Here is a 22,161-nt window from a genome sequence, read left to right on the forward strand (position 1 = left end):
TGCCGAATAACATGCAATACTTCTCCCCCCCCCTCCCAATAAAAATCTGAACTGGAAATGACAATTCCAGTCCTACATTGGTAATACATTCCAGCAAAATAATATAAAACACAGGTTAGTCATGAAAACACATGTTAATGTCCAAATGGATATTAGAGAGGGGATGGGGGGAGTTGATAAAAAATAGAAATTAATCTGTTTTAAACAACACGGGAAAATTCATGACTTCCTTTAGCCTAAAGAGAAAGGACAAATTTAAGCAAGCTATGGCTGACTGGATCCGCCTGCAAAGAGGAAGACAGAGACAGGCTGTCTGAATTCAGGATCAGAACAATCAAGAGTCTTGTTTGTCATTGTTTTTAATTATAGCTATTACAAATGTTTAATCACTTGTTTGCAACGTGGAATTGCAGTGCCTTTCAGAATCACTCTTAGGCTGGAGGATGCATAGCTGGTGGGGTTCAAGCCCGCAGTCTGAATTCATTTAGTCTTGGCAGCACATTCCCATAGCCTCCTGCCACAACAGAATCCCTTTTCAAGGTAGTTGCAAGGGCTGGCTCACACATACGTGTTCATCAGTACGATTGCAGCCTCAAATGAAAACCTGCATGTGTGACTCAAAGGTTTACTGATGTTTTCATTTCTGTGTTCTGTTTGGGGCCAACCTTGAGGCCCAATAGAATATCAAGAAGTGCTGACCCTCACTGCTGAAACCAAGGGAAGATCTGTCCCTCTAGTGCAGGGGTAGTCAATGCGGCCCTCCAGATGTCCATGAACTACAATTCCCATGAGCCCCTGCCAGTGAATGGTAATTGTAGTCCATGGACATCTGGAGGGCCGCAGTTTGACTACCCCTGCTCTAGAGAACTTAACACCCTTAGCCCACCCCAGTTCAAATTAATCAGGGTCTGAGGTAATATATAAGAGGTTTTATTGATTAAATTAGTGTTTATACTATGTTGTTACCTGTCAAGGAAGGGTGGGCTACAAACGTATAGTAGAAATGTTACGTCACCTCTTCCCAGAAACAGGCTTGGGGCAGCTGACATCAATAAATATAAAAACACCATTAAAGCATAGTCTGATTATCTATTTCTCCCCGCCGCCTTTCTGTTTTATGTCATGGGGGGCGGGGGGGGGGTTTCGACATCCCTGAAATACCATGCTCTTCAGTAATCTGTTCATAAACCTTCCCTGCTCTTGTTTGTTGGTGAATCAAACACAAGTTCACATCACATTAACATCCATGCAGCTTCATCTCTTTCTGCTCCTTCTTCTCAGCAAATCTCTCCATGACGCCAGCATCCTCAGCAGGCCCTCCTCCCTCTCTCAGGAAGGATTCCACCCCAGTTATTGCCAATGTGGTTTCCCTCGCCAGCGCGCCGGCTGCCCAGCCCACAGCAAATTCCAATAATGTTTTGCAAGGTATTTATTTTATATATATATATATGTATTCATGTATGTCCTGCCTTTCTCCCCTAATTCTCCTGTGAGGTAGGTTATGGTGAGGGAGAGGGTTTGGCCCAAGGGCACTCAGCAACTTCCATGGCAGAGCGAGGATTCAAGCTTGGGCCTACTAGATCCTAGGCTGACACTTGAACCACTACACCATGCCGGAAGTGATTTGAATCATCTAGAATCGTAGAGTTGGAAGGGGCCATCTAGTCCAACCTTCCTGCTCAATGCAGGATCAACCTATCCATGATATCTGTCCAGCCCCTACTTGAAGACTGCCAGTGAGAGGGAGTTCACCACCTCCTTAGGCAGCCTATTCCACTGCTGAACTGCTCTGATACCTATATTTTATTAGTTCCAGTGGTCTTTTTTTCCCCCTGTGGCTTCCTGGGATTCAGTAAACAGTCTTATACTATTGCAAGCAAACTGTGGACACAGTCAAAGAATACTACTTACTATAATCTCAGATTCATGAACCCACAGAGGATTGACTGTTTGAACTATTATGGAGAGATAAACTCTGCTATTCTCCCCTCCCTTTTTTCACTTAACAGGTGCCGTTCCTACTGTAACAGCAAAGATCATTGGAGATGTAAGTTGACCACGCAAATTTCAGGAAAATTCATTTATTGCAGCTTTTGTGTTTTTTCTGTGCATTGTATTGCTTCCCTTTTGTGAAGCTTGAGGACGTTTTTTTGGGCTAGTGATCCTATTTTAATTTTGAAAAAAAATGTAAGCATGTCCTGCCATATAATGGGGGAAAATTTACAAGCAGGCTAACCGAACAAGAAGAATAAACATGGGTGAACACAGCAAAGGAAGCTGTATGGAATTAAAGACCATACCAGCAATATTGTTGAATGTGCACTAAACCAGGTGTAGTCAACCTGTGGTCCTCCAGATGTCCATGGATTACAATTCCCATGAGCAAATGCTGGCAGGGGCTCATGGGAATTGTAGTCCATGGACATCTGGAGGACCACAGGTTGACTACCCCTGTGCTAGACCACAACAGTTGGGCCTGGTGTGTGTGTGTGCATGAGCACACAGGTGCCAGCTTTCAACCAGGTGAGAACTTCATAGGTGGATTGTTGGATTGTATTCAGTGCTGCAGGGATATTAGAAATGGAAAGGAGAAAAGGGGAAGATTTGATTGACAGTGCAGGGAGATTCTAGCTGGATAAGAGGAAGCAGCACCTTGAAGACTAAGCAGATTTATTCCAGCATAGCCTTTATGAGTCAGCACTCACTTCAACAGAGGCACAAGAATATAAATCCATCAGGGCCAATTTATATACACGACAGGGTGGAGAGTGGAGAGTGGAGGTACAAAGACAACATCCACTCCAAAGAGGAGTCAGTTCACGTAGCATGGAATTGAGAGACTCCCAAATGTTATTAGGTAGCCGAAGTATGAAATCTAGTGGAGGATGAAGCAAGCTGAAAAGATACAGTGGTGTGGTACCAAGAGGTCTCGCTGGAGTAAGGGATGGGCAGTGCAAGATGTTAACACCCAGAATGAGTCCCTGTTAAAATCTAGCTGAGAAATAGTGTTAAGCTTCTCGACGCAAGACTGGCTGGCCTTGATTGGGCTTGTGTAGCTGGCCCCTCCTTTTAGGCAAAGAGTTACTAACTGCACTCCTCTGACTTCGAACCAGGCAAGTACCCAGACAGATGCTCTGAAGCTGCCCCCTTCGCAGCCTCCCCGGCTCCTAAAGAACAAAGCTTTACTATGCAAGCCCATCACGCAGACAAAGGCCACTTCTTGCAAGCCCCATACGCAGCACAAGGAGTGCCAGACAGGTGCGTGTTTCCCCTTTGCATTGCGGTGGCCACTTCTAGAGAGGTGCATTTTTCTACAGGGAAAGAGATCAGGGCAGTCTCTGCTAAGCAAAGCCTTATGGGGCTTTGATTCGTGCCACATACATCTCCCCCCCCCCCCCCCCCCGAAATTTTACAAGGCCTTAATAATCCTAAACCCAAATCCTTGAAAGCTGGCTTCCAGTCGGGGTGGGGAGAGGCCTGATCCTAGGGAAGGGAACCAAAACCTTCCTAAGCCTGTAGCTTAGCCTCCCAGAGGAAGCTCAAGTACAGAATTTAAAAACAACACTGGGGGAAATGAGTGAGAGAGAGAATAAAGTTAGTGCTGTGGAAGCAAAAACTACCTTATTTTAAGCTGCACAACCAATCAGCAGCCCTGCCTGGCTTGTCTGCCCACGGTCCCGTTCACTATCTGAAAAGACTTGATGGGCACCAGGAAAGGTGCCAGCAAGCACCATGTTGCTTATGGCCAAGGGCTTGTGTTGTAGGTTGCATTTGCTGGCCCGTAATCCAGCTCTTATTTAAATCTCTCCCGCATGTGCTCCAGCCCCAGTGGTCACCTGGCGATCTGTCAGTTTGAGTAAGGCAAAGTGAATTGGGAGTAGCGGTAGTGGTAGTCAGAAGAAACTTAACAACCAGTGGGGAAATATGGATAGACCTTATTAAACATCTCCCTTCCAAGGACCTCACTTCTTATTTTAATTTTCCTTGATCTGTAACAGAGGAGGAGGAGGAAGTCCCACCGAAGGTCCTTATGGTGCCTGTTCCTGTACCAGTGTTTGTGCCAGTTCCTCTTCATCTGTTCACCCAGTACACACCGTTTCCACTGGGACTGCCAATACCTGTAAGTGATGTCAACACACAGTGTGGCTTTGAAGGTGGGCTGGCCAACCAGAGGTGGCCTCGCGGCTGTCTCTGAGAATCCCAAATGCCTCAGTATGTTAAGGCAGGGGTGGTCAACCTGTGGTCCTCCAGATGTCCATGGACTGCAATTCCCATGAGATCCCTGCCAGCGTTTGCTGGCAGGGGTTCATGGGAATTATAGTCCATGGACATCTGGCAGACCACAGGTTGACTACCCCTGTGTTAGGGTGTGTCTCAAAGTGCAGCACACCAATAGACATATTCAGGATCTTTTAACCATTGAGGCCCAAGTAGTCTGAGCCAGGTGATCCTGATTTAGCAGTCTTGCTTCAGAACAATAAGCCATGCCTCACTGGGTCAGTCAAAGGCTGCCATAGTCTTATTGAGGAAGGATTGGTCTTCTGCCTGGATATGATGAGAGATTTACAAAGTTTGTGGGGAAACCAGGGCAGTTAGAGGAGAAAAGTCTTTCTCTTGCCAACCTTTCCTTATAGAGAACTCTTTTTTTTCTCTGCCTTCAAAACTTGCCTTGCTCTTTCGTCTTCCTAATCATCCCACCTGCCATGAATCCAACCCCCTTTTAGGTCCCTGTTCCCATGTTTATCCCCCCTGGCCCTGAGAACGCTAGCAAGGCGATAGAATCCATTCCAGAAATCAAGGAGAAGAACTCCGGCAACCCCTTTGAAGCGGATCTCCTCCAGATGGCAGAAATGATTGCGGAAGACGAGAAGGACAAGGAACACTCTCGAGGAGGTGCGTGGCTTTTCTTATACGGCATTTGAGGAGTTGGTGGAGGGGAGAGAGAGCCACCTGGGAAAGGTGGTTGTGTGTGAGAAGGGTTATTTCATAGCCCAGGTTTGTAAGTTTGTGGGCACCTTTGGAATTGGAAGAGACAGTGAGAGGCAGTCGGAGAGAGGTGGGAGGTAGGAGGAACTTTTCCCAGGCAGGGCCTGCAAGAGGCTGTGCCCACTTTCACGGTCCTAGCCTGAAACTGGGCTCTGCCAGTTGTTCCCTTGATTTTTCCAGAAAGCAACTCAATCATAGTGCAATCCTGAGGACCATTACTCCCTTCTAAGTCCATTGGGGTCAGCGTGCTTAGAAGGCCGGGGCACTGCTTGCAGTTATGCTGCTGAAGGTTTTTTTAAAAAAATCTGAAGCCCAAAAGCTATTTTTAAACCCCTGTGCAATTCTGAGATTTGGGCATATTGAGGGGGGTGTATTTGTGTGTAAGGGCTGAAGGCAAGTGAAGGGGCAGGAAATGTGTCATGTGAGGGTAAAACTCCAGCTCTGTTGGCATCTGTTATTTTGTTCTCCACTGTTGCAGGCTCCCAAACCTCTGACCATGAGCTCTTCTTAGACCCGAAGATATTTGAAAAAGGTTGGTACTTGGGTTTGCAAATAAGACCATTTAAGTTGTTTGTGTGGTGTAGGGATGAGAGTTCTCTTCTCCTAAGAGAAAGAATGGAATGCAAATTGCACCAATCAACATAATACTTGATTCTGACATCTCTGGACTGTGGCATAGCCTGTGGTTTCAATGAAAACACACATCTACACACAAATTTCTATTCTGTTCCCTTGTGTGATGATGGTGCTTGCGAAGTCACCAGCACTGTGAACCATTTTATTTATTTATGGCATTATTGACCAACCTCTCAGGCTTCCATTATGTCTAATTAGAGAACCTATACAAGCGATAATGAAAACATAGCTCATGTCTTCCCTGGGCAGGGGATTTTCATTTGAATGGAATCTTAGCTTGGCTGGACGGGTGCTCAGCTGCTTGCTGTCCACTCTCTGATAACCATTCTTTGACAGTTGAAAGCTGAAAGGGGTCCTTCAGTGGAGCTGGGACCAAGCACAGCGGAGATAGTCCTTGGTGTTCCCTGTCCTCCTTCTGATAGCTCATCCTTGGCATTCAGAAGCTGAGCGAAAGGGATTCTATTCTGGAGCTGGAACCAGCCATGGTAGAGGAATTCCTGGTTGCTTCCTGGCCTTCCTCTGAAGAACGGCACTGAGATGCTGGAGGGGAATTCAAAGACCCGACTTCCCTCTTGGTCTTCTTTTTGCCTGTGCTCCACCCCTCATCGTCCCACTCTCTTACAGACCAAGGCAGCACATACAGCGGTGATTTGGAATCCGAAGCGGTGTCAACCCCTCACAGTTGGGAAGATGAGCTGAACCATTATGCCTTACGCTCAAACGCCGTGCCGGACCCGGACCCGGAGCCGAGGCAGTTCCCCAAGGGGGAGCTGGAGCAGGACTTGGAGGCTGACTTCCCTTCAGGTTTGTCAGCCGTGACGGGAAATGCACCCAAGTGTGACGTGTGCAACCTCTCCCGAGCAACAAGCGTGTGTTCTCTGTGCCCATAATTGCAAGTAACTAATCTGCTATCAAAGTTAATTAAATTTTAGGCAAGGCTTCCCGACTGATTGTCCTGGGAACCATCACTCTGTCCCACACACCTCCTAAGCTATGTCAGTCGCCGGTTCTGCTGTTCTGGCTTCCAAGCTTATGCTCAACCTCTGCTTTTGTTTCCCAACTAGACTCCTTTGACCCAATCAGCAAAGGGCTAGGTCTTCACTCACGTGCACGAGCAAGGCGGAGACACAGGGATGGCTTCCCACAACCAAAAAGAAGGGTATGGAGGACTGTCTTCTTGGGTCTATCGTGCACCTTTTCTTGGAAACAGCCCCTGGCGTTTCCTGGGTAGGGCAGTGGTCTGGGGTAAAAAGACGGCATCCTCCCTCTTCATCTCACCCCTGTCTTTTGTGCCCCCACCCCTCCACCTTCCTTCATTCTCAGCCCTCTTTTCCTTACTCCTTTATTGTAATCAAGGGTATGGAAAACCTAATGGCTCTTTTCATATCCTGTCTGCAAAATGGGCCCCAATTGACGGACGGGATGAGTGGGAAGATGGAGTGCCCCTTCTCTTCACTCCTTCCTTCCCTACCAATTCCTAGCATCCTGAGTCACATTGATCACAACTCCCAATAGAAAGTCCGGAAAATATATACAGGGTGGAGGTCATAGGGAATAGGGGAACAATTCTGAAATTGTTCCCCCTCCTGGATTCTGTAAGTTCTGAGGGGCTTGAGCATGTTAGGGGTGACCAGATCTGGTCTGGGTTCCAGCATTTGGTGATGTCCTGATAGATGACTTTGGTGGGTATGGTCCAGGTGCCCACCTGTCTTTGTGTTAATATTTGGTGTGGCTCTGGTGAGACATTTGCACACTGTTTGGGTCTCCAATAGGGGAGGAAGAAGTCCATAGTGGCTGTGGAGCCCCGGATGCTGATGCAAAGCTCTTACCCTGGCTGTTCGGTTTCCGGGATGAGTCTCAAGTACATGTATGGGGTGAATGCCTGGAAGAACTGGGTTCAGTGGAAAAATGCGCAGGAAGACCAAGGAGATTTGAAATTCGGAGGTAACATGCTTTGGGACAGGGAGTTTCCTGGACTAAACAGCAGAATCATTCTAGGGGGTGATGGGATAAGGGAATTGATATGCACCAGATGATCTTGGAAATGTATAATCCATGAATGTTGAATTGGACGGGGGCAGATCGTGTTAAGGAGATCAGGGCTGGTACATGGTTTTCTGCTTCCCTTCGTATCCTCACAGCAACCCTGTGAGGTAGGTTGAACTGAGGGGAAGATACTGGGCCAAGGCACACTTGAACTATTGGGCTGAGTTTAATCCAGGTGTCCCCAGTCCTAGCCTAACACTCTGAGGGTTACCTCACACTGTGTCACTAAGATCTGTACATTTCTGCTCATGCAGTAGTTGATCTGCAAAGTCAGCATTGATATTCTGGGCACTTGTGTTCTTTGCAGTGCGTCCCGTGAAGCTCAAAGAAGACATCCTATCCTGTTCTTTTTCGGAACTGAGTTTTGGCTTGTGCCAGTTTATCCAGGAGGTGCGGCGACCAAATGGGGAAAAGTATGATCCCGACAGCATTTTATACCTGTGCCTTGGAATTCAGCAGGTAACCCTTCTTCCTCAGGGCCGCTACCCAGTCCTTCCTTTCTGTGTATGTGCCTTGGGCAGTGGCCAGCAAATGGGATTGCTTACATTGGGTTTCCAGAGCATGTCATCCGTGGGCACCATAGTGCCTACCGGTAGTTCCCCTGGGCCTGCCAGGCTTTTCAGAAAGTGGGTGGGGCCGTTGGAAGCAGGACTTGCACGGAAAGCAGCCACAGCCACTGGTGGGTCAGAAGGACAGGGCTTGTGGTTCCCTCTTGAGGTTTTCCTTCTTTTAAATTCACCCGTAACTTCCTTCCTTCCTGCTTGCCATGATTCCCTTGTTCCTTTTCACTCACCTCCTGTGATTCTCTTGCAAAACAGAAAGGGAAGTATTGTATTTGGTTCCACCTCCTGAAGCAGCCACACAATACAGTTCCTTTACTGGCGTACTAAAAGAAGAGGTTTTAGCCACAGTAAAATTGAATAGAAACTAATAAATACCAATTATTTGGCATGCCTAAACTTAGGAAGTTGCTCCATTTAAGATATATACAATAATTTGTGGTGTATAGTGAAGGTCTCAGTCAATGTATCTGAATCTTTCTCTGGTAAACAATAGCTAAAAATTCCACAACATGCTGTTATTTCAGGGGTCTTATTGGCTAATAGATACTGTGTCCCATCTACAGTTAGATCATTTTGGGCTTGCAAATTGCACCTGATTAGGAGTGACCGCTATGTGAAAAATAGTGGACAGTTTAATAATATACGTATAATTGTTTCTGGTTCACTAAGATGGCAGGCACATATCCTTTGTTCCATAGGTATGTTTTGGTATCTCCCTTTAACCACAGCTGAGGCAGCCATTTTGGGGCAGCCCTCACCACCCCACCTCAAAATTTCAAAGGTGACCACAGGCCCAAAGGTTTGGGGACCTCTGATTTACGTAACCAAGGCTTGAATGGAGTCCTTTCATGTTGACCAAGCTGGGCCCTCCTTTCCTAAAGCTGTGCTCCAATGAGAGCATTTCAGAGGTGTTTGGAATTGGTGGTTCTTCGTCTGCTGAATTGGGCATAGTTTGCCCCATTCCAAAGGCGGTGGGCAAGTAAACAGTATACCTTTTTGTTGTGTCCCTGGTTGAGCAAAGAAGAAAAATCTCTGACACTACTTCCAGAAGTTACACGGGCCTTTAGCAAGCCTCTTGGAAACTCCACCCATGGTGAGGACTTTGCTGCACAGCCAAAGGATCCTACTCAGCATTTTGTCATTGTGCATTAGAAATTGGGAACATAGGGGTGACAGCAGCACCTTAGTGCTCTCTGGTCCCCAAAGGAGACTGTGGACCCACTGAAGGGATGGGATGACTTCCCGGTTTTCAAAGGAAAGAACAGAACGGAATCTGTCAGCCTCTTTCTACATCAAGCACCAGCTTATGCCATTGTTTATTTCTTCCCTGGCAGTACCTGTTTGAGAATGGCAGGATAGACAACATTTTTACTGAGCCCTACTCCAGGTTCATGATCGAGCTCACAAAACTGTTGAAAATCTGGGAGCCGACAATACTTCCAAGTGGTAAGCTTGCTGTCTTTGTTTTGTGCAGAATGTTCACCGTGTATCCAGGGGCCTGATACTGCCTCGGGAAGGAGATGCTGGTGTCTAGTTTATCAGGGGCAGGCTGATTTTAGTGTTGTGTTACCCTCCCCCCATTTTTGAAAGTAAACTCCCTGTATTGTTCCAACATTTAAAAAAAAATTTAACACATGACTGAATATGCCTGATTTTTTTAGCAGTTAAAGCACCAGTTCGTGTGTGTTTTTTGGTATATTTGGCTAACAAGTGCCACTCTTCCAAAGAGCAAGTTCTGTTTCGCCCAGTGTCTTTTGAAGACTATCAGAAATTGGCCAGTCATCCACGACTGATGGGTCTTCCCCTTCCCTCCCTCCCAGGTTACATGTTCTCAAGAATCGAAGAGGAGCATTTATGGGAGTGCAAGCAGCTGGGCGCCTACTCCCCCATTGTTCTCCTGAACACACTGCTGTTCTTCAACACCAAATACTTCCAGCTGAAGAACGTCAGCGAGCACATGAAGCTGTCCTTTGCGCACGTCATGCGACGCACCCGGACTTTGAAGTACAACACTAAGCTGACTTACCTACGGTTCTTCCCTCCTTTCCAAAAGCAGGAGATAGAATCAGGTGTGTAGTTAAGCCTCGGGGCTGTGTGGCATTGCCTGGTGTTGCCTTGGTGGCTGTGTTTGATGGAAGGGCAGTGCCCTGGTTCAGGCAGGCCCCTGGGGGCAAGAGGCATAGTCCAAACACAGTCCAGGATCAAAGCTCAAATATGCAAGAACCCAAGCATCTGTTCCAAAAAGCACAAAGCATTCAGAAGGCTGCCGCACAGAAACATTGTGGACAGGCTGCTTCCACATTGGTTCTCCCTTTTCTGGTTGCTTTTATCAGGAGTCATTCAAGGCCAGGTGTGATTCCTCAACCTGCCAGCCACCCAGGGACAGGTGCAAGTCTTCAGTGACTTGGCAGCCTACAGAGTTGTCAACCCCAATCCTGCAGTGACTCCAACTTGCTGGCAGAGGTTGCCCAGTGCTGAATTGCCAACCATATACCACTGTGCCACTCCTGTGCCTCCCTCCAGGCCCACCTTCTCCTGCATTCCAAGGGCTCTGGTGCCCCCAGGGGTGAGGCTGAGCACATGGCAGGTTGACTGCAGGCTGGGACTCCCCATCTGCACTGGATGGAGCCTCCACCTTGTTTGGTGGGTCTTCCTGCAGCATCGGTGGGTTGGGACCAGCTTCCTCTATCACTTCCTCATCCGAGGTGTACGCAGGCAGGTCCACGACAGGCAGATTGTCTCTTCTTTGTAAGATTCTCTTTCTTCCTAAGTTCCTTGTCCCTAGGATTACTAAGCACACTGCTGAACCCCACTGAGCCCATGTTACACTGGTAAGAGGGCTGGGCTAGGCCTGGGTTCGAATCCCCCGTCCCCACTGAGTCATAAGGTTAACTAGGTCACCTTGAGCCAGTCTCTCTCATTCAGCTGAACATGCGCCCCCCCCCCCACACACACACAGTGGTCATGAGCCTGTGAATGAAGGAGGGGAGAATTGGGAGAGATGTTCCTTGAAGAAAGATAAAATACGATCTTCCAGATCCTAGTCTGGCACTCTAAGCACTACGCTATGCTGTCTCATGGCTTGAATGTCTCCATCATTTAACACCAACAGCCAAAATGTTAAATAGAATATCAGTGCAAAAAATTGAGATTCTTCTTGTACATTGAGGGAGAAAAACCTTATATGTTGAGGGAGCAGCCCCCACCTACCTCACAGGGTGACGTTCGTGGGGAGAGGAAGGAAAGGCGATTGTCAGCCACCTTGAGACTCCTCCGGGTAGAAAAAAGCAGGGTATAAAAACAACACTTCTTTCCCTAGCAAGGAACCATAATCAGCGCAGCCGCGGCCACTGTCAGTTTGGCTGTCCAAAGTAACTGTCGTTTGGCCTCTGTGGCGTCACCCTGTTTCTTCTCCCCTCTTTCCCCCACCAGATAAATTAGTCGGCAAAAGAAAACGCCACGAGGGCGACGAGGTCCCAATAGCTGTGGAGATGGTCGAGAACACTGATAACCCTTTGAGGTGTCCAGTCCGGCTCTATGAATTCTACTTGTCAAAATGGTGAGCGACGATTGTGCAAGTCCTTATTTCCAGTCCTCCTTTCCCATCCTTCTCAAACAAGCCCAGTTCCTGCTCAGAGAAGGGGAGAAGGCTTGCGGCCTGGCATGGCAGAAGGGTGCTGTTCCGGCTTTAGCTCTTGCCGGCCTTTTCCCCTTGGCTAAGTTCACAGACCCCCCTCCCAGTCTGAGAAGGAAAACGGACTGTGCTCCATCACTGCAGTAGCCCCAGGCCCAGTCAGTTGCACCCATGGGAGATCTTCCTCTCTCACAGCTTATTCTGGACAGAAGCCTCCCCTCCGGGAGGGGGCAACCACTTTGTATAAAAGGTCCCTCTCGCTGCCTCAAGTCTCTAGGTCAAATATCACCTCTGCTGCAAACTCACTTGGGGGCCTGAGGCAGCTGCTGTGCCCCGATGGGAATGATTCCTCTTAATTTCTGTAAGGTTTATTGACGTGAAACACTTTGAACAATCTGTGAAACCCGTAAGGATGATTATGAGTTATTTTGAGATGGAGGGAAACGGCACTGAAGATTAATGACGTGTTGGGGAGAAAAAGGATGATTTTATTCCCTTTTTCTATGTGTTGGTTTTGTGATACTGCTCTATTGGTCCAGCATTGTGTTGGAGGAATAGCTGCTGATCAGTACCCATATCCCTTCACTTTCCCTTGTTAAGCTAGCTTTTAAGCTCTGGCCCTTTATGGGTCACCAGGAATCTTTTCCTTGGGTTACCGTACAGCAGGGGTAGCCAACCTGTGGTCCTCCAGATGTCCATGGACTACAATTCCCACGAGCTCCTGCCAGCATTTGCATGGGAATTGTAGTCCATGGACATCTGGAGGACCGCAGGTTGGCTACCCCTGCCGTACAGCACTCTTTTTGCATCTGTGTTCTAATTGGGGATGTCTTAATGCTGCCCCCTTTCACCAGGCCTGTTTCTTCCCTTCCAAACAGTTCCGAAAGCGTGAAGCAGAGAAGCGATGTCTTTTACCTCCAGCCGGAGCGTTCATGTGTCCCCAATAGCCCCATGTGGTACTCCACTATGCCAATAGACCCCGGGACTTTGGACATCATGTTAACGCGCATCCTTATGGTCAGGGAGGTACATGAAGAGCTTGCCAAAGTCAAACCGGAGGACTCTGATCCTGAACTTTCAGACTAAAGATGGGAGGAGGAGGAGGTGGCGTTCCCTCTCTTTTTTTGTGGTTTTTATTTTTTATTCCTTCCCCTTTTCCGATAACAACTTGCGAAAGCACCAAACTGTGAAGCCTTTGGGGAACATTCTCTGTCTCGTCGCACCAACCAGAAACTTCTCGGGCGGTGCTGTGTGAGCCATAATGGAGTGCAACCTAGAATCTCAAAGGACAGATAAACAGCAAGAAGGCGCAAGAAACTGAAGTCTAAATGGCTGGGGATTGCTCCTGAAAAACACACTCTTTAAGATGAACTTCATACTTATTCCTCCCCCTCCCTTCCCTCCCCCCTCCACCAGTGGTGCTTGTTTGGGGATAAAAACCGATTATGGATTTTTTGTTCCTTAAAAGGAAACCTGTTGTGTATATCCTCTTCCCTGTAACCATGGAAGCAACGAGAGCTAGGGTCAATCTGGGCTGGTTTTTGTGGCCTGGCTGCTGATGACAGATTTGTAGAGTTTACAAATAATTTCCCATATGGTGCAGGGCAGAGTGTGATAAGGTGCAAATCAGTGGAAACGCTGTCTCTTTCTCACACGCACACACATGCCAGTTCCATTCCCTTCTTCCCTTTTTGTTTTGTTTTATTTTAACTTGGATCTGATGTTTAATAAGGCTGATTAGAAGCAGGAAGGGAGGTGGGCAAGGACTCTGTTGTTACTGGGCAGAACTTGGCAGGGGATGCTGCAAAATTCCCAGGTTTTTCAGATGGTGGTTCTGTTGCGCCCTTCTCTGGGCGGCTGCTGTAAGTCAAGCCAATTGTTTTATTAGAAGACTAGTAATTCCTGAGTGTCCACACATGAACAAGGCTTGCCACTGAATTCCCTCCCCTACACCCCAACCCTGCCCACTGTCAAATTCCACGGTGCATGGAAACGTAAGTTCAAGAGGTCCCTTTTTCTCCCTGGCAGCTTCACGTTCCCCTCTATCCTGTCTGGAATTCTTTCTTGATATCTATACATTGCTACTCTGGATGGAAGGGCTCTTCTGGCTTTTTCCAAAATTCATTTCCAAGTCTTTTTCTCTTTGAAAAGAAAAGGATGTTTTCCCTCTCTCCTTCCCCCTGTCCATGCTATTTGCCCTCCAAAGACACAGGGAAAAAAAACATATCTAAATCTGAAAGAGAACTTTCGATGGCATGTCTGTCACCCTCTCTTTTCTGTTACCTGTACTGCTCTCCCCAGGTAGAAATCCCCTTCCTTCATCCCTCACCTTGTTAACTGCATTTCACCATGTTCTTAAATATAAGGTTTTTTTTGGGGGGGGGGGTTACATCTCAGTGATAACGTTTCAGTTCAGACTATTTTTAAAAGAAAAGAACTGTATATACTGGCAGTTTTATCCAAGCATCAGATTTCTAAAACAGAGTTCTGTTTTTCTTAAGAAGCAAAACAAAAACCCTGAAAATCTCAACAGCTTTGAACAAAACCTCCTTTTGTGTGTGTGTGTGTGTGCGTGCGTGCGCTCGCGTTTGAGGTTTTCTTTTTTTAGCAGTAACAAAGGTAACAATAAAAGCAGAAGATTTAGAGTTTCGCCATTGTGTCTTTGGTAGTACTGTTCCTGCCTGTAATGAAGTTCACTAATGTATTTTTTAAATACAGAAAAGTGTGTGAAATAAGTTTGTTTTTTTGTATCCCCCATTCCTGCTCTCAATTTCTGTACAATCTCTTGTCTCTCTTTCCTCCTACCTCACCCCAATGTTGGTAATTTCTGAACACAGATCCCCAATTTAATTTTATATCCTGAACTAAAACTAAATTCAAAAAGAAAGGAAGAAGAATTGAAACTGGGCCATAAACTCTCCATCAAAAGTCCTAGATTTTGAAGCTCGTTAATTTTTCCTGTTTTTAATGCTGATTTCCTCCCGACCTTCTCCCCCATCCCATTGTAGCTGTATGAATACGTAGCTAAATAGCAAACACACTGCTAACTGGCTTTTCACAGGAAATATGGTTTCCTTGAAGTTTAAAAGAAAGTCCCTCACAATTTTTTCCCCCCTAAATCCAACTTTGTTTTTTTTTTTTTAAACGACAGATACGATCCATTTATTGTACGGCTATTAAAAAAAGAAAAAAATTTACAAAGTGGTGTCTTGGTTGCATGTAAGTTTGCCCAGAGTCCTTATACTAATCTGTAATTGAGAAAGCCCACAGTAGGTGGGGAGTTCCTCCGAAGTGCAGCTATTTATGTCTGTCAGATGGTTTATTTTTTTTTCCTTAGAAATTGTGTGAATTAATTTTTCTTTCTTCAGGGAATGAATAAGCAAGGGAAATGTCCAAACCATCTTGTTGAATTCTTAAATGGAAAAGAAAAAAAAAAACTTTTGTGGGTTTTCCCTTGATAGAAGTTAACAGACAGATTCCCGTAGAATAAAGCAGTATATTTGTATATGACGGATGAGTTCAGTTTTCTTTCTGCCTGTAGAGCGCTGCTTGTTTCCTGTTTACTTGAAGTGGGCGGGGTCTGGCCTATTTAAGAAGCTGAGATGAGACTAGGGCTCTGCAGAACTGATGGAGCACTTCTTACCATGCCCGCCCCCGTTTAAATCCCTGTGCTGGCTTGTTCTTCCCCCTGGCTGATTGAAATCCCCAGAGTAAATTCATAAACTCAACAATCAATTTGATAGGCTTGAAAAACAGGCTTCTCAAATTTAAATCATTAAAAAAAAAAAAAAAACGTATTCAGCTTGGTTTGGTGGATGGGGGGATAGTTTTTTCAAGGCCCAGTTGATGTTTTGCCAATTAAGAATGCAACTGTTCAATAGCCAGCTTGATGCAGTTGTTGAGAGCGATGGCCTCTTAATCTGGTTTGATTCCCCACTTCTCCACAGGCAGCCTAGTTGGTGACCTAGAGTCAGTCACCCTCCTGTTTGAGCTGTTCTGACTGAGCTCTCTCGGCCTCACCTCCCTCACAGGGTGTTTGTTGTGGGGAGAAGAAGTGAAGGAGATTGTAAGCCACTTTGAGGCTCCTTCAGGTAGTGAAAAGGAAGCTATATAACCCAGCTTTTCTTTCTCTTGAATTGGTGACTTCTAGACTAATGCCTGTTCTTGTTGTGGGCAGGATAGCTTGGGCACCAGGAAAGGGGCTGCCTACATTCATTGTCAGTTTTGCCTGCCTAGCAATCAAAATAGCAGAAGTGAATGAATTTTATTTTGCTTTTTCTTTAGTTTAAGGACTTGCAGAAGGGGGGGGGACAACTTTCACTGGACAGAATGGAAACAGAGTAAAATGGATGACCTAAAAAAATATGTTTTGTTTTGTTCTTGTCTGCCTCTCTGTCAGAGGATTGGAAAATAGGCATCCCGGCATGAGGACCTAGGAAACTATAGTGGTAGAAAGTGCTATTGAAGTCAAAATTAAATGTACCACCAAAAAGTACTCCCCAGGGCTCCTGCAGTGGACCCTCCCGCCTTACTGATCTTAGCATCTACAAACAGTGTAGACAGGGTGGACCTGATAGCCTTTTTGTGTATTTCCCAAAAGCAACTGACAAGTATCTTCACCTTTCCTAGACTGGTGACTGGTTAAAAAATCTTAATGCTTATGAAATGTTAATAAAAACACTAATAAAGGAAAGAGGAAGCCAGCGGAGGGTGGGAATGAATGATAAGGTGTCCTTAGAGCTGGGTTGTTGAGCAGTGGGGTCTTCTTCAATGGGGTGGTGGTGGGGGGAGATTTTAGTTTTTCCAGACAAGAACAGAACCACTCAATCTGCCCCAGGAGAAAGCCACATAGAAGAGCCATGCTGGATAAGACCAAAGACCCATCTAGTCCAGCTTTCTGTTCACAGCGGCCAACTAGCTGCCTCTAGGAAGCCCAACTACAGAAAGACAGCAAGAGCTTTACTCTGCCTGTTCTCCCCAAGACCCTCTCCTCTAATGCTGATTTATAGGAGGTTGGTTTTAAAAGGCATTTGACCTCTGGTACTGGAGGGAGCAGAGACCCATCATGATTAGTAGCCATTGATAGCCTGTTCCTCCAGGAATTTGTGGCAGCGAGTTCCACAAATGAACTATGTGCTTTGTGAAGAAATGCCTCCTTTTGTCTGTCCCAAATCTCCCACCCTTTAGCTTCTCTGTGTGACCTCTAATCTTATGGAAGAGGTTACCCCCCACACAACACTGTTTTTAATGGACAGCTGAAATTTTGCTTAGAAAATAATGCAACCCCTTCCTTCTCTGTTGGGAGAGCATGGTGGACATGGGGCCTGCTTGCCTCTTCACATCTGCATTGTTCTGGGATCGGGGTCAGAGTGCCTGACTAGGATCTTGAACAGGGGTAGTCAACCTGCGGTCCTCCAGATGTCCATGGACTACAATTCCCATGACCCCCTGCCAGTGTTCACTGGCAGCGGCTCATGGGTATTGTAGTCCATGGACATCTGGAGGACCGCAGGTTGACTACCCCTGATCTTGAAGGCCCAGGACAGAATCCTCACTGTGCCCTGGAAACTGGCTAGTGACCTTCTGCCAGTCAGACTCTCGGGCTGCCCTACCTCGCAGGGTTGTCGTGACGATCAAAGGGGGCGGAGGAGTATGATGTGAGCTGCTTCGGGTGCCCACTAGGAAGAAAGGCAGGATATGCATACAAAGCCCCATGAGTAAAGTTCTCACCAAAGCTTTATTGGGTTTTGTATAGCGTAACCACTGGAGTACACAGATTTGGACCCTTTCCTGAACATTTTCCTAAAGCAAGTCAAGCGTTGCACATTTGTACATAGCTTCAGTCTTCCAAAGGCTGCTGCTTCTCTTAAAAACACAGAGAACTGCTCTCTTGGTATCCTTCATTTTGGAATGGCACGCACCAATGCTCCTCCAGCAGTTATGGCAGCTTTCGTAGCGAAAGACAGACCTGCTGCGCCTGGACAGAAAAATCAAGGGACACCATGAGTGTAATCCAGTGATCCGTGACACGATACAATTTAGGCTTACCAACTCCAGCCTGGGAAATTTTTGGAGATTTGGGAGCAGTAATTGGGGAAGGGCAACATTTGGAGAGGGAGGCTCAGCAGGGATGTGATGCCATAAAGTCCACCCTTCAGAGCAGCCATTTTCCCCAGAGGAATCGATATCTGTAGTCTGGGGACCAGTTCTACTTCCAGGAAAATTCCTGGTCCTACCTGGAGGTGGACGATCTTGGTGAAACTGTTGTGCTTCCCAATGCCCCCTGATGGGCTTCATCAAAACATCTCTTCCTCAGACCAAGGAGCCCGGCCTGGCTTTTCTCCACCTCCCCGTACCAAAAAGGGTTTGGAAGACCTTTGGGTCTGCATGGATGGTGCCCATTCAGAAAGGTGCCTTCGTCACAGGAAGATGCTTGGTTTACAAATTCCTACTGTTTAGGAGAATTTAGCCATGCTTTGTGATTGGCCCCAGCTCCCCCCATGGCAGCCATTTTGTGACTGGCCCCAGCAATCTCATGCCAGCCATCTTGCAGTGCCACCTGCCCCGTTCTTTAAATTCCAAACATGCTTCACCCCTTCTGGCATGCACATCTTCAGAGGCCCAACCCCCGCTTCCTCCTTACCGACTGACTGCAAAGTGGCCACGACACCCCCAGCAGCCACTCCGCCACCGTTGGCAGTGGCAGCTGCCGACATAATCTTTGTAGCGATGGATCCAGCCGCTATGCCTGCTCCCTTGAAGCCCAGCATTCCAACTGCTGCAGGGACTCCCACGGTGGCAATTGCTGCATAGGAAGAATTGCCAGATTAGCTCCATCACAGCGACCTCAAACAACAAAAAAAGCTCAGTCCCTGTGATACTGTTCTTTAGAGCAGGGGTAGTCAACCTGTGGTCCTCCAGATGTTCATGGACTACAATTCCCATAGGCTCATGGGAATTGTAGTCTATGAACATCTGGAGGACCACAGGTTGACTACCCCTGCTTTAGAAGGCTGCATTCATCTGCTTGGATTGACCTGGATGGCCCAAGGTAGCCTGATCTCATCAGAAGCCCTGGTTAGTACTTGGGTGGGCGACCACAAGGAAGGCAAGGTTTGCTACACAGAGGAAGGCAATGGCAAGCCACCTCTGTTCAATTCTAGCCTTGAAAATCCTACAGGGTAGCCCTAGATCACCCACACATTGACAACATGACCCACCACCACTAGCCCGCTTATTGGTCATTGGCCACCTAAAAACAAACAGCCATGAATTTTGAGAAAGCCTGCCTGCTTGGCAAATTCAGGAGCTTCTAACCACTGGCTACCAAACCAGCACTGTTGACTAGTTCCTCACTGGGCAATACCTCATCCCAAGTCTGACAGTAGCCTTCTAGGAGCACAGATACTGAGCAACTAATTTTTTTAAGGCATTATTGCTAAATTAAAGTGTACTGTTTAGTGGCATGAGGCAAACAGAAGTGGTCTGCCATGGCCTTGCTCTGCAGAGTCTTCCTTGGTGGTCTTCCGTCCAAGTACTGATCCTGCTTAGCATCTGAGATCTGATGCGATCCGACTAGTACAGGATAATAGGACTACAACCCTATTATTACTATTATTACTATTATTATTGCTAAGGGCAAAAAAGACTGATTGGTGCAAACATATTCCAGAAAGGGCCTCCAGCTGGAAATCTGTTTTGTAGTCATGTTAGAGAAGAATGTACCGATTGACTAGAAACTTACCTAGGCCAGCTGCAGCCCCAACAGCAAGTTTGGCTAAGGAAAAAGAGACTTGTGTTAAGAAATGGATCCCATGTCAAGCACTCGAAATCTGAACTGGTGGTAAAAGCAGTTATCCCATGTTAGCTAAAAGTCCTTTCTCTGCAACATTCAGCAGCAGAGAGACCTCTATAGGATTGATATTTTTCTATTTTTAAACATTACTGAAGATGCAGCAGAGACATTTACAGCTGTCAATGACAATGGAAGGATGGAATTCTACGAATGCAAACAAAATGGAGCTGGCTTCTGGGTGGACATGCTTAGGAAGCGCCCCCCCCCCCAGTCTACTAAGCCAGGGTACTCTGTCCTACTTGGTGGGGCTTACTCACGGGAAAGAGTTCTTCGGATTGCACTGTCAATGTAGTGAGGCTAAGACTTATGATTCCAGTTTATCAGTCAAGTTATAGACCTGTTTGCTCAGAAGGGAGGTGAGTAGAAGTTATCCATGTGTGTATAAGGAACTGTTCGGCTCAGGTAACATCTTTCCGAACGTTGCTCCTAGGCGACGAGTCCCCCTCCCTTCCCCTGCTGGGGTTCTTAAGGAAAAAATATGCACACATCTTTTTTGGGAGAGAAGCATGCCTCCAGTCTGAATCAAGGAAAAAGCAGTGTTGTGAACCATCTGGGGAATAGGGGAGGTAAAACCTGGCCTTCTTACGCAGCATTGTGTCTCCTGCCCGACGAGACTGTCCGTCAGAGTCGAATCACCTGGACAGAGACATCAGATACATGGTTAGAGCAGGGGTAGTCAAACTGCGGCCCACCAGATGTCCATGGACTACAATTCCCAGGAGCCCCTGCCAGCATTCGCTGGCAGGGGCTCCTGGGAATTGTAGTCCATGGACATCTGGAGGGCCGCAGTTTGACTACCCCTGGGTTAGAGTAATCCAGGAGAAAAACCCGGGCCTATAGCCTCACCCCAAACCCCGTTTTAATCCCTCTGCCCAGCGTTGCAAAGGGGCAGCTACATTCCAGAGCAAGACTAGGGGAGGTAAAACCTGGCCTTCTTACGCAGCATTGTTTCTCCTGCCCTACGAGACTGTGCGTCAGAGTCGAATCACCTGGACAGAGACATCAGATACATGGTTAGAGTAATCCAGGAGAAAAATCCGGGCCTATAGCCTCACCCACAACCCCGTTTTAATCCCTCTGCCCACGTTGCAAAGGGGCAGCTACATTCTAGAGCAAGACTACGCAAAGGTATTTTGGTCTAAACCCGCTGAGTTCACTGAGTTTAGGATGGAGGAACCTGTTTGTTTGTTGCAGAAAATCCAAAAGGCATCGTAGAGCTGCTTAAGAATCTTTTCCAGGATGGTCAGCTTAGTGGAGTCCAGATGACCGACAAGGTCTCCCTTGGCCATGGAACGTGAAACTAAGGGATTGCTAGTTCCAAAACAACTTGACCCTAAAAGGCTGACTCAGCTATTCCGGAGTCTCCCTGGAATTACAGCGGATCTCCAGCCTACAGAGATCTTTTCTCCTGGAGAAGATGACTCCGTGGATGTTCCCCTCCCTTCCCTCTGCCTCCCTGCGGCCCTTCCCACAAGCCAAAAGAAGAGAGGCAGGGGAGGAGCCAACGCCTCTCTTAGCCGGCAAGCCAGCTTCAGCAGAGAATCCCTGTGTCCACGCAGCCCCATAGAGAGGTATCCAAAGCCAGACACAGGGCTCAACAGCCTGGACGGGGGAGGGGGGGGGCAGGGGGTAGAAAAGAGGCTGCAGCTCAGGTGGTCCTAGGGTTGCCAGATCCAAGCTGGTAAATGCAAAGAGATTTGGGACTGGAGCCTGGGGAGGCCAGCGGCCTTAACGGGATGCAAGGCCCTACAGTCCAACGTCCAAAGCACCCCGTTTTCTCCAGGGGAAATGATCCCTGCAATCTGGGGATGCGGTGTAATTCTGGGGGTTCCCCAGGTGCCACCTGGAGGCTGGCATCCCTAGGTCGCCCCCCACCCCACCCCCTTCTCTCCGTTTTGCTGCCAGAAGCGCCTTACCTACCGCTCAGCAGAAGCTGCAGGAATGGCCGGGTCCGGGAGGTGCCTTTTGAAAGCGTGGGAGGGGGGAGGCGGTAAATAACAGCCAGCGGCCTCATCCAATGGGACGCAGAGATTGCCGGCGTCAGATTTCGACCAGCCACTCGCACCAGGGAAGAGCCCTGTCCCCAGAGAAGACTCGAAAGCTGCGAAATCGGGTTTCCCCGGTTCTCTTTCAGGGAGGTGTGGATGGGGAAGAGAGTGCGGATACTGTAGGGTGGCTGAACTCCAGCAGGGGCTCGTGGGAATTGTAGTCCCACGGACTGCTCGAACACCACGGGTTGGCCACCCCTATAGGGATACAGATTACATTTCTGCATATTTTTCATGCTAGTGCTGATATATGGCTTGCATTCATCTGAAGTAGCACAATAAAATCAGAGTCCGGTAGCACCTTTAAGACCAACAAAGATTCATTCAAGGCGTGAGTTTTCGAGGGCAAGCACTCTTCCTCAGACTAAGAACTGACCATCATAACAGTAGGAA

At 47.5% G+C, this 22,161-nt stretch overlaps 2 protein-coding genes across 7 annotated transcripts in view; one reads left to right on the plus strand and one right to left on the minus strand.

Moving 5' to 3' along the window:
* LOC143837552 (zinc finger MYM-type protein 4-like) overlaps window positions 1–15,375 on the plus strand; it is a 52,377-nt gene extending 37,002 nt beyond the window's left edge. For all 5 annotated transcript variants that reach the window (XM_077337528.1, XM_077337531.1, XM_077337529.1 and 2 more), the window contains exons 16-29: window positions 1,282–1,425; window positions 2,010–2,047; window positions 3,114–3,258; window positions 3,999–4,120; window positions 4,725–4,893; window positions 5,465–5,518; window positions 6,247–6,426; window positions 6,687–6,781; window positions 7,395–7,566; window positions 7,976–8,127; window positions 9,566–9,677; window positions 10,052–10,300; window positions 11,664–11,790; window positions 12,744–15,375. In XM_077337528.1, the coding sequence (XP_077193643.1) occupies window positions 1,282–1,425; window positions 2,010–2,047; window positions 3,114–3,258; window positions 3,999–4,120; window positions 4,725–4,893; window positions 5,465–5,518; window positions 6,247–6,426; window positions 6,687–6,781; window positions 7,395–7,566; window positions 7,976–8,127; window positions 9,566–9,677; window positions 10,052–10,300; window positions 11,664–11,790; window positions 12,744–12,951 (1,967 nt within the window). In that variant the 3' untranslated portion in view covers window positions 12,952–15,375. The remainder of the gene's footprint in view (window positions 1–1,281; window positions 1,426–2,009; window positions 2,048–3,113; window positions 3,259–3,998; window positions 4,121–4,724; window positions 4,894–5,464; window positions 5,519–6,246; window positions 6,427–6,686; window positions 6,782–7,394; window positions 7,567–7,975; window positions 8,128–9,565; window positions 9,678–10,051; window positions 10,301–11,663; window positions 11,791–12,743) is intronic.
* A 2,208-nt stretch (window positions 15,376–17,583) lies between these two features.
* Window positions 17,584–21,870, minus strand: LOC143837553 (interferon alpha-inducible protein 27-like protein 2A). 2 transcript variants are annotated; one of them, XM_077337532.1, is made up of 6 exons: window positions 21,641–21,864; window positions 20,660–20,709; window positions 20,307–20,356; window positions 19,610–19,642; window positions 18,509–18,670; window positions 17,584–17,842 (listed from the first exon to the last, which is right to left on the minus strand). In XM_077337532.1, exons 3-6 carry the CDS (start codon window positions 20,311–20,313, stop codon window positions 17,766–17,768), a joined length of 279 nt encoding a protein of 92 aa, XP_077193647.1. In that variant the 5' UTR covers window positions 20,314–20,356; window positions 20,660–20,709; window positions 21,641–21,864; the 3' UTR covers window positions 17,584–17,765. The 2 variants fall into 2 exon arrangements, with proteins under 2 accessions (XP_077193647.1, XP_077193648.1); XM_077337533.1 differs by lacking the exon at window positions 20,307–20,356 and having other exon boundaries at window positions 21,641–21,870.
* Between the last annotated feature and the right edge of the window lie 291 nt (window positions 21,871–22,161).

This window comes from Paroedura picta, chromosome 5 (assembly GCF_049243985.1).
Source record: "Paroedura picta isolate Pp20150507F chromosome 5, Ppicta_v3.0, whole genome shotgun sequence".
Classification (NCBI taxonomy): Eukaryota; Metazoa; Chordata; class Lepidosauria; order Squamata; family Gekkonidae; genus Paroedura; species Paroedura picta.